At 47.2% G+C, this 21,774-nt stretch overlaps 1 protein-coding gene across 2 annotated transcripts in view; it reads left to right on the top strand.

Annotated features, from left to right (window-relative positions):
* LOC123398922 (disease resistance protein Pik-2-like) overlaps positions 1-21,512 on the top strand; it is a 34,236-nt gene extending 12,724 nt beyond the window's left edge. For both annotated transcript variants that reach the window (XM_045093362.1, XM_045093361.1), the window contains exon 4: positions 19,400-21,512. In XM_045093362.1, the coding sequence (XP_044949297.1) occupies positions 19,400-21,286 (1,887 nt within the window). In that variant the 3' untranslated portion in view covers positions 21,287-21,512. The remainder of the gene's footprint in view (positions 1-19,399) is intronic.
* The last annotated feature ends 262 nt before the right edge of the window (positions 21,513-21,774 follow it).

Here is a 21,774-nt window from a genome sequence, read left to right as displayed (position 1 = left end):
ACAGGGGGAAATGCAAAAAATACTCATAGCCGAGTCGACAACATACTCCCACATAGGAGCTAAATGTAGAAGAAATAAGCCGAGGGAGTAGTTGTGTGGACGTCATCGTATCCATCGCTTCTTTTCATGAGTTGATACTCTTGGGTGTCGCACATATCTGCATCAAACTTGAAGCATTGCTCTTCAGCATCTTTACTCCGCATTCCATCTGATGGGGTTATAGCCCTACGGTAGGGTCATAGGCCTGAACTATAAGTCCTACCCAAGGGCACCTCATTATTAGGTTGAAGGTCACAAGATACCTATCGACTGGATCAAGGCAACCTCTTGTCCACTCGATAGAAAACCACTCGGAGGATTATCTTATACTCGACGACTGGACTACACTCGGTGAAGACGAGAAGCCAGTCGACATAGAAGGCCATAAGCCAGCTCAGGGATGCTAACGGTGATACGTTAGACTACTGTAGTTATTGTCATTTATGCAACGTATGCATTTAATCTCACTTATTGCACCCTTGAAGGCTGGACACTTATGAGGGGCAGTGCACTCTATATAAGCCACCCCTCCCCTCTGGCACAAGGGTTCGCATTATGTAACACCTATATTCGACTCGACACGAAAGCTCCAGAGCACTAAGACGTATGGCTATTACCTCCACCGCAGAGGGGCCTGAACTCATACAACCTTGCCGTAGCTAGGACTCTGCCCTCTACTTTCGTACCTTACTCATCTACTGTCAGGATTATTCCCACGATAGTTGGCGCCCACCATGGGGCAGGCGTCTAGGCGACTTCCGGCAAGTTTGCGTTCTTTTCTCCTTCGCCATGTCTTCCGGCAGCGATTTTTTGCTTGGGACACGAGATTGTCTTTGGTACACTCATTTTCGTCGCTGACGAATCGGCATGGCTTTGGTAGGTGCCTCTCGACGTCGAGGCGTTTCCAGTTCGCGGAGCGACATTCTTCCGCGCCAGTTCCTGCGGGGTTCTTCTCCGCCAACCGACGACTCCACCGTCAACTGCGCTCCCCACCGCGCGTCGCAACAAGCGATCTGGTCGCTCACAGGCTTCAGCGCTGGGTGCGCCATGCACTCGCGCGTCAGACGTCTTCACCGCAGGTGGCGGCCATCGAGCCTGCTACGCCTCTGTGCGCTACCTCCCACTCGGTGTGAGATTCGTCTAGCTCTTCTTTCGAGTGCAAGAGTTGCAGCCGTGTGGCGGAGATCTTCATGGCCGGCTCACATGAGAGCCCGCCAAGGACCAATCGGGACAAGCAGGAAGCCGGAGAAACTTTGGGCGCATGCCATCACCAGCGCCCTCCCGCATCCGGTCGACGTTCTCATCAGAATAATGTTGAGGTATTCCGCACGCCCGTCCTCAATTTGGCTGCGGCCGCAAGGATTGCAGACTCCATCCAGCCAACAAATTCAGAAGCTGGCAGAGGTTTGGAGCAGATCCGCGTGCTGCTACATGCGGCGCAACAGCAGAATTCCGCTGTTTCTGAGTCTTATAACAGACTGCACAACAATTCCGTCCGAGCAGACACAGTTCGGTCGATTTACAGCCCGGGTTCTCCCCAGCATCGCAGAGGAGGAGATTGTCGAGAAGATTGATACAGAGACCTGGGGCGGAATCCGCTTCCCCCCGGTTCAATCGCGATGATAGCCATCGTTCACGCTCTCCTCCGCTGAGTGGTACGTACGTGCCTCGGCACTAGGACGAAAGGCGATTAGTGGGCGATGACCGCGACCAAAGGCGTGATGTAAGGGACTATATCTCACTCAGAAGAGAGTTGATAGAGCTCGAGCCCACTGTGACGGATACGAGGTGATCGTCCGAGTGGAAGTGGCTCTGTCATCTCCGACCCCGAGTGTTTCTGCCGAGCAATCCGCTCCACTGATATTCCCCCAACTTCAGGTTGGCGGCCGGAATAAGCAAGTTCACCGGAGAATCCAAGCTGGAAACATGGCTAGATGATTACCGAGTGGCAGTTCAGATCGGCGGCGACAACGACAACATCGTAATGAAGCACTTGCCCCTGATGCTGGATGGTTCGCCCCGTGCTTGGCTAAACCAACTAGCTCCTTCAAGCATATACTGTCTGGCAGACTTGGCCCGAGTGTTGATCAAGACCTTTGAAGGCACCTGCAAGCGCCCTGCTGGTCTCACCGAGCTACAACATTGTATCCATAAGCCGAGTGAGTCTTTGCGCAATTTCATCCAGCGCTGGACCACTCTCCACCACACGGTGGAGAATGTCACCGAGCATGAGGCAGTCTGCGCTGTCAAAGGAGGCGTCAGGTACCGAGAGCTGTACTTGTAGTTCGGTCGGACAGGAGAATGTGCATGAGCAAGATGATGGAGATAGCAACCCGCTATGCCAATGGGGAAGAAGAAGACCACCTCCACAGCGACAAAGGCAAAGCAGTCGACGGAGATGCCAATTCCAACCAAAAGAAGAAGCAGAAGGTGGAGCGCACACCGCTGGCAGAAGCATCCGCTCTGGGAGGAGGAAAGTTCAAGGGAAAGGCCAAGAGTCAACTCCCCCCTAAGAAATTCAAAAAGCAGTGAGGACCAGATGTCCTTGATCAGCCGTGTGCAATCCACACGAAAATAGATGAAGAAGGCAACACTATAGTGCCTAAGCATACCACTCGATAGTGCCGGTTGTTGATCCAGAAATTCGGAGAGGATCAGTCGAGTGAGAAAGACCAGGAGAAGGAGGACGACGAGCAAGAAGACCCTTTTCCAAAAGTCCATGCCACACTGATGATCTTTGCTAACGTCGAAGCAAGAGTCGACTGAAAGTGGGCAACCGAGAGGTCAACATGGCAGCTCCTTCCACCCCAAAATATCTCAAGTGGTCACAGACTGCCATCACCTTTGACCAGTCGGATCATCCGACCCATATACCCACCCCGGGACGTCAGGCTCTTGTTGTCGATCCAGTGGTTGAAGGAGTTCGACTCCGCAAGGTGTTGATGGACGGAGGGAGTGGCTTGGACATCATGTACGCCGACACTCCCAAGGGGATGGGAATTCCGATGTCCAAACTCAGCGAGAGCAATATGCAGTTTCACAGAGTGATCCCAGGGAAGAAGGCCAAGTCACTCGGCCATATCGCGTTAGACGTCGTTTTCGGCTCTGACAAGAACTTCCGCAAAGAGAAACCCACGTTCGAGGTGGTGGACTTCAACAGTGCCTATCACACCATACTTGGTCGTCGAGCTTATGTACGTTTCATGGCCACACCATGTTACGTATATCTGAAGATGAAGATGCCAGGGCCAAAGGGAGTCATCACCATCGTCGACAATCGGCAGACAGCAGAAGAGTGTTTGCAGCAGGGCTCCAAGATCGCTGACCAGCAGCTGCAATGGCGGAGCTTGAGGACTATCGACAGACAACAGACCCCGCCGAACTGATGCGCTCGAAGAAGCCAGCTTCCGAGTCTGCATTCCAGTCGGCAGGAAAAATCAAGAAAGTCAACATCCACCAGACGGATCCCACCGCCGCCCCGACAAACATCTCAGCAACTCTTGATCCTAAATAGGAAGTCGAGATCATCCAGTTCCTCCATGAGAACTGAGACATCTTCGCATGGAAGCCCGCTGACATGCCTGGTGTGCCAGGGAACTGGCTGAGCACCGACTGAGGGTCGACCCCAAAGCTCGACCTTTCAAGGAACTTCTGCGTCGGTCTGCCACGCACAAGAGGAAAGCAATCGGCGAGGAAGTGGCTAAGCTCCTAGAGGCCAAGTTCATTTGCGAGGTTTACCGCTCCGAGTAGCTCGCGAATGTCGTCATGGTACCTAAAAAAGACAAGTCACTCTGTATGTGCATCGACTTCAAGCATATCAATTGGGTCTGCCCGAAAGACCAGTTCCCGCTCCCCCACATAGATCAGATTGTCGACTCGACTGCGATATGTGAGCGATTGTCTTTTTTAGATGCTTACTCTGGGTACCAACAGATCCGTCTGTATGGCCCAGATGAAATAAAAATGACCTTCATCACCCCGTTTGGGTGCGTGTGCTACATCACTATGCCATTCGTTCTTAAAAATGCAGGAGCTACTTTTATGTGCATGATTCAGAAGTGCCTCCTTGATCAGATTAGTCGGAACGTGGAGGCATACATGGACGATATCATAGTCAAGTCACGCAAAGGTTCCGACCCACTGACTGACTTGGCAGAAACATTTGCCAACCTTCGAAGGTACGACATCAAGCTCAACCCAGCCAAGTGCACATTCGGAGTCCCCAGCAACAAGTTACTCAGTGTCTCGTTTCCGAACGAGGAATCGATGTTAACCCCGAAAAAATCAGGGCAATCGTCCGAATGAAAACTCCTATGCGAGTACACGACGTTTAGAAGCTTACAGGGTGTTTGGCAGCATTAAGAAGATTCATATCTCGACTCGGAGAGAAAGCCCTACCATTATACCGACTCATGAAGAAGTCAGATACCTTCGAGTGGACTCCCGAAGCAGAGTTAAAGACTCTGCTATCCACCCAGCTGGTTCTTGCTGCTCCGTACAGCAAAGAGCCACTCCTCTTATACATCAGGGCTACAAATCAAGTCATCAGCACAGTCCTAATAGTGGAGCAAGAGGAGGAAGGCAAGGCTTATAAGATTCAGCGCCCAGTGTATTATTTTTCTGAGGTATTGACTCCTTCCAGGCAGAGATATCCCCACTATCAGAAGCTTCTTTATGTGATTTACACGACTGCAAAGAAGGTGGCTCATTATTTTCAAGATCACTCAGTTTTTGTTGTCAGCGATGCACCATTGTCTGAAATCCTTCACAATCGGGATGCTTCGGGCCGAGTGCCAGAATGGGCAATGGAGCTACTATATTGCGGCATAAAGTTCGAAGCCAAGAAAGCCATCAAATCTCAAACTCTGGCGGATTTCATGGCCGAATGGGTAGAACAACGACAACCAGCTCCGGCTCACTCGACACACTAGACTATGTTCTTTGACGTCTCAAAGATGGTGAGTGGTTCTAGTGCAGGCGTAGTTCTTATATCCCCGAAGGGCGACAAGCTCAGTTACGTATTGTAGATTCACTGGATGGTATACGGTGACTCGGATCTAGTGGTTAATCAAGTGATGAAATCGTGGGATGTGAGAAACCCTTCCATGAGTGGGTACTGCAACGCAGTAAGAAAGCTTGAGAAAAGGTTTGAAGGTTTAGAACTTCATCATGTTCCTCGATTGAAGAATCAAGCTGCTGATGAGTTGGCAAAAATCGGATCCACTCGGAAAATTGTGCCTACTGATGTTTGTTTAGAGCACATACACGCTCCTTCGGTCCAGGAAGATCCATTCACTGAAGAACCTCCTCAGCCTGCAAGTACATTTGATCCGACTGAAGTTGAAATCCTAGCAGTTGTCGATCTGATCATGGAGATTCGAGTGGTCACACCCGAGTGGGCAGTGCCGCATATCGCATACATCCTGAGGCGAGATCTACCCGAAGATGAAGACGAAGCTAGACAGATCGTCCGTAGGTCAAAGGCCTTCACGGTCATGGGAGATCAGCTCTATAAGGAAAGTGTGACTTGCGTAGCTCAGCGGTACATTTCCCCTGAGGAAGGCCGGCTGATTTTGGAGGAAATCCACTCGGGAACCTGTGGTCATCATGCATCCTCCAGGGCCATCATTGCCAAAGCATTCCGAGCTAGATTCTTTTGGCCACGTGCGAGTAAAATGGCCAAAGAGATTGTGGACCGCTGCAAAGGCTGCTAGTTTTACTCCAACAAATCGCATTAGCCGTCGTGTGCTCTGAAGACAATCCCCCTCATATGGCCATTTGTCGTGTGCGGCTTGGACATGGTGGGACCCTTCCGCACAGGACATGGCAGATTCACTCATTTGCTAGTTGCAGTCGACAAATTCACCAAGTAGATAGAGACCAAGCCAATCAAAAAGCTAGATGCACGTATTGCAATCAAGTTCATGAGGGAAATCACTATCAGATTTGGGGTTCGGCACAACATCATCATGGACAATGGATCGGACTTCGACTCAGATGAATTCAAGAGTTTTTGCTCCAACCAAGGAACTCGAGTGGATTACGCATCCGTTGCTCACCCCCAAACCAACGGCCAGGTTGAACGGGCAAATGGACTCATACTTCAAGGATTAAAGCCTCGTCTCATGCGAGAAATTGGAAACGCTGCAGGCGCTTGGGTCACCGAGTTCCTTCTGTGCTCTAGGGACTCAGAATGACCCCGAACAGGTCGACTGGGCGGTCTCCGTTCTTTCTCGTATACACAGAAGAAGTTGTCCTTCCGAGTGATTTGCTTCACAATTCTCCCCGAGTTGAAATCTTCTCAGAAGCTGAAGCTGAACAAGCCCGATAGGACGGAGTCGATCTTTTGGAGGAGGAGCGTGAGATGGCCCTGATTCGATCAACGTTTACCAATAAGACTTACAGCGGTTCCATTCAAGATACGTCAGGAGTCGGACGTTCCAGGCAGGTGATTTGGTGCTCCGAGTGCATCAGCAAAGACCACACAAGTTGGCTCCCGCCTGGGAAGGACCCTTCATCGTCTCCAAGGTGCTGAGCAACGGAGCCTACCGACTCTACAATCTCGAGAAGAAGATCAATGAGCCGCGGGCGTGGAACGGAGATTTACTTAAGCATTTTTATGCCTGATTAGCGACTGTTTTGATGTAGCGAACAAGATTCCCAAAAGGATTTACTTGCTAGAAGTTTTGATTATCCAAATATGTTTGTTGACTCCGGTCTAAGAAATTTCTCCGAGTGAAGAGTCACCCTCTCACTCGGAGGCTTAGCCGCGAACCAGATTCACCTAAGTTAAAAAACATCTCCGAGTGAAGAGCTACCCTCTCACTCGGAGGCTTAGCCGAGAACAAAATTCGCCCAAGTTAAAAAACTTCTCCGAGTGAAGAGCTACACTCTCACTCGGGGGCTTAGCCACGAACCATATTCGCCTAAGTTAAAAAACTTCTCTGAGTGAAGAGCTACCCTCTCACTCAGGGGCTTAGCCATGAACCAGATTCTCCTAAGTTAAAAAACTTCTCCGAGTGAAGAGCTACACTCGCACTCGGGGCCTTAGCCGCGAACCAAATTCGTCTAAGTTAAAAAACTTCTCCGAGTGAAGAGCTACACTCTCAGCCGGGGGCTTCGCCGCGAACCAGATTCGTCTAAGTTAAAAATCTTCTCCGAGTGAAGAGCTACACTCTCACTCGGGGGCTTAGTCGCGAACCAGATTCGTCTAAGTTAAAAAACTTCTCCGAGTGAAGAGCTACACTCTCACTCGGGGGCTTAGCCACGAACCAGATTCGCCTAAGTTAAAAAACTTCTTCGAGTGAAGAGCTACACTCTCACTCGGGGGCTTAGCCGCGAACCAAATTCGCCTAAGTTAAAAAACTTCTCCGAGTGAAGAGCTACCCTCTAACTCGGGGGCTTAGCCGCGAACCAGATTCACCTAAGTTAAAAAAAACTTCTTCGAGTGAAGAGCTACCCTCTCACTCAGGGGCTTAGTCGCGAACCAAATTCGCTTAAGTTAAAAAACTTATCCGAGTAAAGAGCTACCCTCTCACTCGGAGGCTTAGCCATGAACCACATTCGCCAAAGTTACAAAACTTCTCCGAGTGAAGAGCTACCCTCTCACTTGGAGGCTTAGCCGTGAACTAGATTCGCCTAAGTTAAAAAACTTCTCTGAGTGGAGAGCTACAGTCTCACTCGGGGGTTTAGCCGCGAACCAGATTCTCCTAAGTGACGAAACCCAGCCCAACTACGAATCAGACTTCGCTTAGCCCTAACCCAACTACGAATCAAGCTTCGCTTAGGTGGGAGACTTTGCGTATGCCCAGAGCATCCCAAAAAAAATTCAGTCGACAAAGATAAACTCAAATTCAGTCGAAGCGAGCAAATTAATGATACCCGACGTATATCAAGGTTATCCGCGTAGGACAAAAACACTAAGTTTATTACCCGAATGAAGTTTAAAGTGTTTACATAAAACACTCGGCATATCGAGGCAAATCAAAGTTTTTTCTCATGAATGTTCGTCTTCCTCACAGTCACCTAGACTGGCCGGTTCCACGAAGGTGTCGAGGTCGATGACGTTGGCCATGCGTGTTGCGGTATCAATGAAGGTCTCCATGAAGTCTTCAAACTGAAGCTTCTTCATGTTTGCAACCTACAGCGCCTTCAACTTCTCCTCCCGAGTCTCCTTACAGTGGACCCTGACGAGAGAAAGAGTCACATCATCCCCACACCGAGTGACTGATTTCTTCCACGTCTGGACTCTCTCAGGAACCCGACCCATGCGCTCCATCACATCATCCAGATCGACGAGGAACGTGTCCTCACGCCATAGCTCTTTGTCGATTCTTCCCACAATAGCTCGCAGTCGAGTGAAGTATCCTTGGACTTTAACGAGGCAGCAGTTGAGGCGATACATGTTCACGGCCAAGTCATCGAGAACAGGAAACTTGATGGGATCCAAGTATAGCTCCACCTCGAAGGTCTCTTTTTCGAAATCAGGACAGAACTCTGTAGAAGAGGGACAACAAAATATCAGCTGCATGTCAGTCGACGAAAAATGCTAAGACTCACTCGGTAAAGACAAGATACCAATGAGAGAATCAAGCATCTTTGCCAGAAAATCTTTTACAAAACTTTCTAAGGCATTCCCCCTTTTTGCGATGGAGTGAAGTCTCTTCGCCCATTCATCTCTTTCGTTCTTCACCTGTTCATTTTCTGCCACCAACTTATTAAAGCCCGCAAGCTTCAGTTCATCAGCTTTGGACTTCTTCTTTAGGTTGGCAAGGACTAGATCCTTGTCTTCCAGCAACTTTTTCATCGCATCACACTCTAGCTTCAGTTTGTTCTTCTCAGATTCCACCTGGGTGTACTGCTACCCAATCTTGCAAGCCTTCTACAAAAAACATCCGAGTGGAAAAGTCAATTTCATTCGGCACAAGTATTTTTCTACTTCCGAGTGGAGAAATACAAGTAATTCGACACAATTATTTTCTACTTCTGAGTGGAGAAATACAAGTCATTCGACACAATTTTTTTTCTACTCCCGAGCAGAATAATAAAAGTCATTCGACATTATACGTCTTAAACTTCAGACTCGTGATGATGCAAGTATTCAACAACAGTCTCGGAGACTACACCTAGTGGGTTCACTCGGCGTGACCCCACTGGTTTATCACTCGACCAGGTCCGTCCTGACGAGCCAAAAAGATTATAAATTCGAATGCTTAATACTATTATCATTCACTAGCGATTAATAATAGTCTCGGGGACTACACACAGTGGGTGCACTTAGCGTTCCCCCACTAGATTCAACACTCAACATAATCAGTTCTGGCTGACCCTGATCAACAAACAAGAATGTCTCTACAACTTAAGACCCCTGCCGGTGCAAGCACTCGACAACGGTCTCGGGGACTACACCCAGTGGGTTCAGTCAGAGTGACCCCACTTGAACAAAGACAACACAAAGACATTTCTACAAAAATACCCAGTGGGTGTGAGTCAGAACTCAAACTTACTGTCGCACTTACTCGGACATTTTCTTGGAGCACCACGCCGTGGTTATACACCAAGACGATGGCGTCATAGGCTCCTTTCGCTTGTTGCGTCATCAGCTCCACCTGGATCATAGCTTCCTTGGCGGCACCAGTATGGTCTTCAGGGACACGACGCGTGGTGTACACGGTCGTGGGAGACATCAATCCCGAGGCTGCAGCAGAAACAACTGGAGTGCCCGACTGTAATCCAGGCGGAGTTGTGGTGACAACAACCGAACTAACAAGCGGAGCACTCACTACACGCATCTCCGCCACAGGCACCTCAGACACAATGGGTTCCACCTCAGCAGCAGGTTGTCCTTGATCATCGTCATCCAGTTGGATGACCTCTGTTGGCGGCGCGGCTGGTAGACAGAAACACCAGAAGTTACAGCCAAAAAATCATCCACATGGAAGAGTAACACATAGTGGAAAATCAGTAATACCTAGCTGTGCAGTTGCTGCGTTAGCAATATCAACCTCCATGGGGTCTTCACCCCATCGTGGCGACGACGTCACAGAGGTAGCAGCTCTATCAATGCAATTCCATTCGGTCATCATTCCAACCACAACAGTTCACTCGAATAAGAGAGGAAGATTAAGCACTTACGCAGAGGCGACTCGAACAACGATCCTCATTCTAGACAGAGCTTTTCGAGGTTTGGGTCCGCTGGGCTTAGACACCTTTGTAGGCTGCTCCACCGGTTTGCCAGACGATCCCGTGATGCATTTGGCACTCCTGCCACTGAACGCCAAAGGCTTGCTCGGAGTGCCCGCGGGATCATGACGCAGCTTGTACTGGGGCTCGTGGCGAGAAGGAGACGAGTCTTCCTCCTTGCTTTCCTCCAACTCTTCCTCCTCTGTCTCTTTGCTGTCTTCGACATATTCCTCGCTCCCCGCACTATCCTCCATGCTCCCCTCCTCGAGGTCGAGTGCGTTGCCATTCGGGACCGGAGAATGCAAGTTTGTCCATGTCTGCAAGATGCAACTCCCAAGCTCAATCGACAAGGAAATTGCAAGCACTCGGTCGTAATGCAAAGATATTCAACAAAGCAGAACTAACCTTATTTGTCGGCGGGTTTTGAGCAGAGAAGGGCAGGACTCTCTTCGCCCCCATCAGATTATCTCAAGGACCAGCTATCCCGCGGATCCACTTCGCTACCATGTCTTCATCCACTTCCTGAGGATGCGACTGAGTGGAGTACTCTGGGCCACTGTAATGCCACATAGTGTGGTCCCGAGCTTGGAGAGGCTGGATGCGTCTTCCAAGGAAGGTCTCTAACAGATCCATCCCTGTCACTCCGTTGCGGACCAGACCAATCAGTGCTTTGACTAAAGGCTCCACCTGAGCTTTCTCCTCCTTCATCGACACTAACGTCCTCGAGGCACTCGGCCGCTCTAAAGTGAAGGGAGGAAGTCCACTCCACATATTTGGGCAAGCGACATCATTGCAGTAAAACCAAATGGCTTGCTAGTTGCGAACCGACTCGGGAAAGGTCATGACAGAATAACTACTTTTGGCTCTCTTTTGAAGTCCTAAGCCCCCACACAACTGGATGACATGGGTCTTCTCATCAGTCGGATTGACCTTCTTCACCGATTGAGAACGCACAGTGAAGATAGATTTGAGGAGTCCCCAGTGAGGAGGACACCCCAAGAAACACTTGCATAAGGTTACAACGGTAGAAAGGTGGGCAATGGCATTCAGCGGAAAATGATGCAACTGCACCCCGAAGAAGTTCAAGAACCCCCGAATGAAAGGATGAGGCGACAAGGAGAAACCTCTTTCGACGTGGGTCAGAAGGAGGACTCACTCTCCCTCATGCGGCTCGGGCTCGACTTCATCGCTAGGAAGCCTCCAAGATTTGTCCGCCAGCATACCGTGCTCGACGAGATCGAGGAGGTCCTCCTTCCGCACAGTGGATCGGAGGAAATCCCCCTGGATCCAGCCCGGCGGCAGAGCCTGCTTCCTAGGCTTGGAGCCGCCCTTCTTCTTCGCTTTCTCCAGCTTGTTGGTTTGCCCTTTCGTCATGGCTGCGGCGGCAAGATTGGTTGCTGAGGGCTGCGCTGGTGGCTAAGAAGAAGGGAGAGCAGAGGAGAAGAAAGAGCTGATGCCGTTTCGAACCCTAGCGCCGACGACTTTTATAACCAACCGACTGGGTCTCTCGCAAGTGGACCCCCCGCTTATCTCCTCGCCGGCCACCGCGAGATATGTGGCGGAGATAGAGGCGCAGGAATCGAGGCGACGCGATCCACTTGATGGCAACGACGTCATCGCCGCGTAGCGCACAACAACCGAAGTTTTCAAAACCTGGAAAATCCGGGGCTGACAGGTGACTGGTCACATCAGAAGATCCCGTCAAATGCGCTGATTCACTGGTTCACTCGAATCCTGAAAGTCACTCAGATATTTTGGACCAAGCAGAATCGATCAAGGGGAATGATGAAGATTTCAATAGACATCCAATTCAGCAAAACTTTGAAGGGCATTCAAATTCAGTCTGCTATATCAAGATTTACAGCTACACCTTCAACACTCGAACCTCGATCCATTCGGGGGCTAATGATGGGGTTATATCACTAGGGTAGGGTCATAGGCCTAACCTATAAGTCCTACCCAAGGGCACCTCATTATTAGCTTGAAGGTCACAAGATACCTACCGGCTGGATAAAGACAACCTCTTGTCCACTCGGTAGAAAACCACTCGGAGGATTATCTTATACTCGACGACTGGACTCCACTCGGTGAAGACCAGAAGCAAGTCGACATAGAATGCCAGAAGCCACCTTAGGGAGGCCAACGGTCATACGTTGGACTACTGTAGTTATTGTCATTTATGGCATACATTACCTGTAACGTATGCATTTAATCTCACTTATTGCACCCTTGAAGGCTGGACACTTATGAGGGGAGCGCACTCTATATAAGACACCCCTCCACTCTGGCACAAGGGTTCGCATTCTGTAACACCTATATTCCACTCGACACGAAAGCTCCAAAGCACTGAGACGTAGGGCTATTACCTCCACCACAGAGGGGCTTGAACTCATACAACCTTGTCGTAGCTAGGACTGTGCCCTCTACTTTCATACCCTACTCATCTACTGTCATGCTTATTCCCACGACACCATGGCCTCCTGATTAGCTCCAGTCAATAAACCTACCCAATAGGTAAGATAGCCACCAGTAACATAAGCCACATCAAAAGGGGATCTCAGCTTCTTATCTTCAAAAGTAGCGCGATTACGGCAATTCCAAATTGCCCAACAAACTGCAGCCAGGCCAAATGTGTAAAATCTGACACCATGAGGTTGAAACATATAACACCATGAAAAATATTGCCAGATATTATTCAGACCCGGGCTAGTACCAAACACACATCCGACCGTTCTCCAAACAACCCTGGCAACAGGACAAGTAAAACAAAGATGTTGTGATGTCCTCGTTCTTTATAGAACGAGTATCTAGGATTACCGGCCCATTATTTTGTTTTCATCACATCTCTGGTTAGGATAGCATCCTCGAAGAGTTGCCATAAGAAGATCTAGATTTTAAGAGGAATTTTTGTTTTCCAAATCCATCTATAATCACATCCCGCTATATTTATTTCTAGATATTCATAGACATATTTGGTTGAGAACACTTTTTTTCCTAGGGTGCACACAATCTGATCCGAGATATCAGAGGTTGTCCAAGCCCCACCGTGTTTTTAAGTTCCCCCCATTGGCACAAAAGTGGATGGTGAAGTTTTCTCCTGAAGAAGTTATCGTCAACTCCAGCTTTGAAATGAGACAACATGATATCTTGACGGTTACATATGCCAAATAAGTATGCATAAGTGTTTTTCAGCGGTGGATTGCCACGGATAGGGTTAAGCCAGAGTCTGGCGATGTTGCCAGAGTTTAAAATGACTCCTCTTCCAGCCATATAATAGTCTTTCACCTTCATAATGTCCTTCCAAATCGGCGAATCAACAAACTTACTTTTCACCAAGGCAAGATCATCCTTTCTAAAATATTTAGCTTTGATCACATCTTGCCACATCCCTTTCTGAGTTTCCAGCTTCCACCACCATTTGGTGAGAAGGCTAATATTTTGTTTATGTAAGTCTTTCACCCCCAAGCCCCCTTTCTTCTTGAATCTACAAATGCGGTTCCATTTCACAAGATGGTATATTTTGTGCCCCTCATGTTCTTGCCAGAAGGATTTTTTTCGGTGTTTATCCAGCTTATATATAACCATCTTAGGAAGAAAGAACATGGACATCTAGTAGAAGATAATGCTAGTGAGGGAGGTTCATCAGGGTTAATCTACCCCCCCGAGGATGCGACATTACTAATCCAGGATTCACAACATTTAAGAAACCTCTCATCCACAAATAACCAATCTAGGTTTTGAAGATTAGTATAGCTAACTGGAACCCCCACGTATTTCATAGGTAAATGATCAATCTGAAAGTTGAATAAACCAGCATAGAATTTTAAAGTGTCATCATCACCCCCAACACATAGGATCTCACTTTTAACAAAGTTGATCTTGATCCCACACATGAGTTCAAAAATATAGAGAAGAAGCTTCAGGTTAACCGCCACCTGTTTGTCGTGTTCAAAGGAAATGACAGTGGCATCTGCATATTGAAGGATGGCTAGACCATTCTCAATCAGATTTGGAGCAAGGCCAGTGATAAGATGTTCCTACCACAAGGTTAAACAGGAAAGTAGAAAAAGGGTATCCTTCGCGCACCCCTTTGTGGCTCTAGAAATAAGGCCCTTCTCATTGTTAAGTTTGATACTCACCTTTCCATTGTAGAGGATTTTTTTAACCCAAACACACCAGGTGTCCCCAAAGCTACAGATACGGTGGCATTCCAAAAGGAAATCCTAGTTAATCTTATCGTCTGCTTTCCCAAAGTCCAGTTTTAGGACAATTCTGACCTTCTTCTTGCGCAGTGTCTCATGTAAAACCTCATGCAGGGTTAGAATGCCATCCATAATGTTCCTATGTTTTATGAAGGCATTTTAATGTCTACTCATAAGAATATCAGTATAGGTAGCAACTCTATCATTTAACACTTTAGTGATCAATTTATAGAGACACCGTAGCAAACTGATATGTATGTACTACTGGATTCTTTTTTCTCAATTTAACTTGGGGATCAAGGTGATCGCACCATAGTTTAAGAGGGCCACATCAAGGGTGTTATTATGAAAGGCTCCGAAGAGACGCGTCAAATCAGTTTTTACAAAATCCTAGCAATGTTTATAAAATTCAGCTGGGATATTGTCAGGACGAGGGGCTCTATTGTTATCCATAGAAAATAGGGATTTTTTCACCTCTTCTTCCGTGAATTCACGAGTAAGCAGGTTATTATCATCCATGCTCTATTTTTCCTCAGTAGATCAGGTGTGAGGAGATAAGTGGAACATGTTTCCCCTAGCCGGGCCAAACAGTTCTTTATAGTAACTTGTAGCATGTGCCAAATAGTTCTTTATTGTGGACATCCCCATTAATAAACGAATGAATCATATTTTTGCATTTTCTTCCATTAGCAACCCGATGAAAAAGGCAGTATTTTGATCTCCTTTGAGAAGACGGCGTTCATTAGAATGCTTAAGCCATCAAATCTCTTCATTGCTCAAGATCTCATTAATTTCTGCATATAGGAAAGTCCTTCCTTCATAAATCTTAGGATCCAAAGGGCCATCCTCTTCCACCTTCTCAATCTCTTCCAACTCCTTTTTAATATTCATCTTCTTCTTCCTATCATGGCCGAAGGCATTGGAACCCCACCCTTTAAAATATTTCTTAATGCGCTTAAGCTTGATATTAAGAATATCAACTGGGTCACAAGAACCAACAGGTTGCTCCCAAATACTCTTCGCTTTAGGGTAAAACTCTTCAGTTTTTAACCAACAAAGTTCAAATCTGAATTCACGAACATGAGATGGCCCAAATTTGGTGGTATTAGACGACAATAGGAGGGGGTTGTGATCCGATATATATCTAACTAGTTTACGCACAGAAACCAAAGGAAACAGATCTTTCGAGTCAAAGCTCATAAGCACTCTATCTAGATTCTCCTATGTAGGATGTCTATTAGTCGAGGTGTAATTGCCACCCCCATGTAGATCTCCCGTAGGCTTAGGGAGTTAATGACCGTGTTCAATTTATCAATGTACTGTGAATTACCAGGGTCTCTATTCTTCTCATCCACCCCTTGGATGATGTTAAAGTAACCACCTATGACATAAGGAATTCTAAGATTGACAGAATTATGAAGCATCTCACCAAGGAATTCATCTTTACGGTCATCATGGGCCGCCCCATACACCACCACAAGTGCCCATATGCATTTCTTCCTAACATGACAAACTGTAGTCTGGATAAGAAAATTGTCGATCGACCAGGAAACAACTTCAAGGGTCTCTTTTCTTACTCCACAAAGAATGCCACTCGATCTACCCACGGAATGGACATGATTCCAAGCAAATCTATCTAAGGGGTCAACTCTACGCAAGAATTTCAAAGGAAACTTATTTTTCTTGGTCTCCTAAATGCCTATGAAATCAAGGGAATGGTATTTGATAATGTGAGAGAAACAGGTAGCCATTCCTCTCTTACCTTCTCCCCTGCAATTCCAGAATATGCCATTCATTTCATAACCAAGGTTTTTTTTCCTTTCTTGGTAACCCTACTAGGATGCAAAGTAGGGGTACCTTCATCTTTCTTCAAGGACGCACAATTTTCTTTACTTCGAGTGACAGGCCTAGCTACCACCACATTTTCTTTCTTTTTTCTTCTTTCTAGATTTTACCACCGTGAACTCCCCATCCTCTGAATTGTCCCCCCCCCCAATTCAGATCAAGAGGAGTTTGATCCCCATTGGAATTAGTGAGCACCATATTATTATCATCCCCTTATGTTCAGAGTGTTCAACAATTCCATCATTATATTCTATATTTCTAAACTTCTCAAGTTCTCTAAGAACATCGATATTAGCAAAATCAGCACCTGAGATGTGAACCCCCATCTTAACATTAGTCAATATCAACTCAGCATTAGATAACGTATCAAAGGAGTTGGTGAAGCGAGGAGTACCTTCGATATCTCTCTTTTTTGCAACAGCTATAGCCTTATCTTCAATTTTCTTCGTCTTGTTCTGCACATTCCGAAGGTTAAAGCGCAAATTTTCTTTGGTAGCCAAGGGGGAGTAGGAATCACCTCAAGGTCCATAGAGGAATGAGGTGATTCAACTTTGTAAACATTAGCACCATTCATAACAACCTCGTAAGTTGCATTAGCCTCCATCACGTGAGGATATTTTTTCACCACGTCGGCAAAGGATTTTTTATTGCTACCAGGATTCTTGAAACTTTCATTGTTAATTTCTTCTAGTTTTTACTTCATTTTTTATCATGTTCCACATAGTACATCACCATAGTATCAATAAGCAATGTAGTATGTAGCAACTCATCTGAGTCCATACTCCCCTGAGACTCCTGGATTTGATCGTGCTTTCCTCCCTTTTGGGGGATTGAAGGCCCCCCTAGTCCGGTGGAGGGTCCACCCAGATCAGGTTGTTTGTTGTTATTAGTATCATCAGTTCCAGGAGCTTTTTTCCCCAGTGTTAGCATAGTATGAATAACATTTTTCTCTCTGTCAAGATCTCTTACCAGAACCTGATCCACCTCATAATAGAAGTCAAAGAAGTAACCACCAAAAACAGATTCATCAATAGTAGTAATCGCATCAACATTTCTTCACTCAAGCTTCACCCGAGCAGAGGCCAGGCGATGCAAAGTAGCCGCATCAATCTCCAAGGGGACCCCAACCAAGGAGGCAACAAAAGCAAGGTTTCTTTCACTCCTTTTGTCCAGAGGAACATTACTAATTTTAACCCAAGCTACCTCCATGCCCCCTTGGAGTCAACAACCGAGAATCATTTGGTAGCATGAATAATAGCTCTACTGGTCTTAAACTCAACTCTTCCCACATAACAGATCTGTGCCACTTCACGAGGATTAGGAAATCTCACCACAAAAACCCCAGGGCCAATAGCATGTGCTGAACAAGGCAATCCAGTGGCCAGGTAATCATTCAAATCTAGTTCCATTTGATGAGTAGATGTCTCACCCTCTATGATGGTAACCACAATATTATTGGACTTCTCTTTCATCTTATTAGCATTACATGAATCATGGATATAGTAGAAGCTTTGCCCCTTAGACTGGAATGCACACATAGAAGAAATGCACTCCCAAGGAAGAAATTCCCGACACACAGAAGCAAGGTGACCTAGTTTACTACATCGCTCAAAGAAGGCATGCGGACAACAAAAAGGAGAATGCTCATGTGATTTGCAAATAGGACAAGTCTCGACTTTATTGGTAGGATTCACCTAGTTGGTGTTTTGCTTCCGATGAGGATGCCGGGGTGGAGGGGAGATCTGACGCCCGATGCCATCACCAGCTGATTCAGAGGAACCTTGGCTCTTTGGCATCCAAACCCCACCCTCCGGAGTTACCTTCCCCGTCGCTGCCACATCCCAATGGGAGCTGTCGTCGGATCTAGAGGCGACATTGGACGAGGAAGAGTTGTTGCGGTTGTCATCGCCCCTCTTCCACGAGAACTTGCTTCGGTCTCGTCTGCGGCCGCCGCCTCCTCCTGGCTGGCGACCGAGACCACGAGCACCACGGACGGGTTCCTCCCGCCGGTCACCCCGGTAGCCACGCCCACCGTCTACCGTCATGGTAGGAGAGGCTGCCACCGCCGCATAGGATCGCTGGTCACCGCCCACCTTTCCTTTCCACCAACCAAAGGAATCAGGGATTCTGGATCTAGGTTTTTCCGCCGTCGCCCAGAAGTGCGAGAACGATTCCTCTAGGTCAAGCACCGGGTGAGGGAGAGAGGATTTTACATGAGTACCACCGCGGAATGGATTATCGGATGCATCCCCCCAACACCACACGTGTCGCACATTCACCATTGCTGCTCGGTTTGTAGAGGTGGGGCCCGCCTGGGTCCACCGCGGTCCGCCCGACTGGCTCCCCGTGCGTCCCCCGCGCACCACCGCCCCGTAATCCCTATCGGCTCGTTGTCGGCAATCCATCTTGAACTCTCGCTAAATGGCAAGGGAAAGTGATCACGTCACCTATGTCAAAGGTTTTCGAAGCGCGGAGAAAACGGGCGTCGACCATGACCCCGCGCGCATCTAACAGCACCAGCTGGAGAGCGTCGCGGTGAAGTTGGAGCACGCCGTCGTTGAATGACAGCGATCTCGTCGTGAGATCAGCGGCGAAGGAGACCCGCCATCTCGAGTCGCCAGGGTCACCCGAGTCGCCGCTTGTCGTGCGCGTCATGCGAGGAACCACCACAGTCTTGGTACCTCGTCGTTAGTGAGGGTCTGTGACCATCTTCCATCATGTGCTCCTAGGTGCATATTTGAATTGCCGCTCTCGTGCTCCTCTAGGTGCACATTTGTATTGTAGCAGTATCTATGTTTACAATGTTTAGTGCACACCGAAGAGACATGGAAATTACAATGCCTAGTGATTCTCCATATGCAAATAATTTATTGTTCATATCGCTTCTATGTAATAATACCAAAATGAAACTTCCAAAAAAATATTAAATCAAAGGCGGAGATATAATTTTCAAAGTAAACTTTGATGATAGGACAACGGTTGTATACCCTTAGGGTTAGGGCTCCGGCTTCGAGAGACCACAAGTTGAGGACAGGGCAAACAAGTTAATATTATTTCGTATTCTTAATTAAGCACCAGTTAATAAATCTTTGGTCCAAATAGTTAACTTTGTCCAATTATCTCCGTTGCAGGTATTCAAGAACAATATTAACAAAAATGATATAGCCCCAGCTATGATGGAGCAAGCAAGACTTACCCTGCAGAAATGTGACGGACTCCCCCTTGCAATATCGACTATCGGTGGATTCTTGGCCACTAAGCCAAAAAATGCTATTGAATGGAAGAAGATCAATGATAATATTAGCATTGAATTGGTGATAAATCCTGAACTTAGGACAATAAAGACAATTCTCATGAGGAGCTACGATGGTTTGCCATACCATCTGAAGGCTGTATTCTTATACATGTCCATATTTCCAGAAGATCACAGGATTAGGTGGGGTCGCTTGGTGAGGCGGTGGATTGCAGAGGGTTACTCAAGGGATGTGCATGGCATGACTGCAGTTGAACTTTGTTGTCGGTACTTTGATGAGCTCTTGGATAGGAGTATGATCCTGCCAGGGGAAGGGATAGATCAATACATTCAGAAAATCAATTCTTGCCAACTTCATGATATGATCCGTGAAATATGCATCTCAAAGGCTATGGAGGAAAACTTTGTTTTCACGCTGGAGGAAGGATGTTGTTTGAGCGACACACAAGGTGCAATACGTCATCTTGTCATAGGCAGCAACTGGAAAAGGGATAAAGATGTGTTCGAACGGATACTAGACTTGTCACACCTACGGTCAATGACTGTGTTCGGAGAGTGGAGGTCATTTTTCATCTCTGATAATATGAGGTTCCTGCGAGTGCTTGACTTGGAAGACACAATTGGGCTAAGGGATCATCATCTTGATAAAATCGGGCAGCTCCATCACCTAAAGTACCTTTCTCTACGAGGATGTCGCTGTATCTTATACCTGCCTGATTCTTTGCAGAATTTGAGGCACCTCCAAACACTTGATGTTAGAGGTACACATATAATTGAGTTGCCAAGAACAATCACCAATCTTAGCAAGCTACAGCACCTTCGTGCAGATGGTGTTTTGAACAGAGGACGTGATATCAAGGGAGAGGACATGGTAGATAAATATTTAGGTACTGATACATGTGATACATGCAGCGTTTTGTTATCGAGAGGTTATCATTTCTTGAGACCACAAGTTTTAGATGCTGGTTTGAACAGGTATGATATATTCAATCTATACCGCTTCCACGACAGGAACCTACATGGCGTTATACTTCCTATAGGGATTGGTAAACTGAAGGCCCTTCACGCACTAGGTGTTGCTGATGTTTCCAGGAGAAACGGAAATGCCACTCTGAAAGAGGTCGGAATGCTTACTCAGCTACGTAAGCTTAAAGTGGGTGGTGTGAACTACAGTAACGTCAATGAGTTATGGTCTGCCATTGCTGGTCATAATCAACTTCAATCTTTGTCAGTTGAAATAGGTGACCTCTCCGAACAGAGGAATGAGTTAGACGGCTGTTTGGGTGAGGGTTTGTTACCACCAAACAGCCTCGAGAGCCTCACTCTGCATGGTAAGCTAGTCAATGCTACAAAATGGATACATAAGCTTCAGAATCTCTCCAAGTTGGTACTACGGTTTAGCAACTTGGGGGAAGATGATGGCATACAAGCCCTCGGGGTGCTACCAAATATGGTGGTTCTATGCCTGAGGAGTTGCTCGTTCAAGGGGACTCAGCTCCGTTTCCAGAGGTCAACTTTCCAGATCCTCATGGTGCTGGAGCTCCAAGAGTTAGACAATCTCCAGTTGGTGCTGTTTGAAGAAGACACAATGCCCAAGCTTGAGCTGCTACAAATTTGTGGGTGCCAAGGGTTGAAGGACATCTCCCGAATGCCAGCCCTGAAAAGCCTCAAGGAAATTCGGTTGCATTATAGTGAAAATGTGAAGAAAGAGGTGGAGAGGCAGGTGGCGGAGCATATGACGCACGTCAGACTCAAACATTATTGACTGACTACTAAACCCTCTTTCCCTCTCTCCCTCTCCCCCTCTCTGTTCCCATCAGATTCGTATGATGGTACTTTTCCTGCATCTACTATACATATAGTAGGACTAGTAATTGATGTATATGTTACAAAACAGAGTCACTCGGGCGTATACAGCAACACTGTAAGTCTGTAATGCAGCAGTGGTATGTATCACTTAAAACGCAATACATAACACTTCCTTTGCTGTCGATTCGTCCATGTGTATTCGTTTGTTGCAGTAGCATCGAATGCGATAAATTGCTGCTAGACCGGATGTATCTGAATCCGAAAATGAATGGGAGCTTGCTCTCACTAGTAAAAAAAAGGCTCATTTGTCCTGATTCCAGAGGACCATTAGCCCCGGTTCTCGAACCGGGACTAAAGGGTGGGGATTAAAGCCCAAAACCTTTAGTCCTGGTTTGTTTATGAACCGGAACAGATGTGTCTCCACGTGGCCGCTGCGGGGAGCCC

This window comes from Hordeum vulgare, chromosome 5H, assembly GCF_904849725.1.
Source record: "Hordeum vulgare subsp. vulgare chromosome 5H, MorexV3_pseudomolecules_assembly, whole genome shotgun sequence".
NCBI lineage: Eukaryota > Viridiplantae > Streptophyta > Magnoliopsida > Poales > Poaceae > Hordeum > Hordeum vulgare.
Note: the sequence above shows the minus strand (reverse complement) of the source record. Positions and strands in the feature narration are given on the sequence as shown.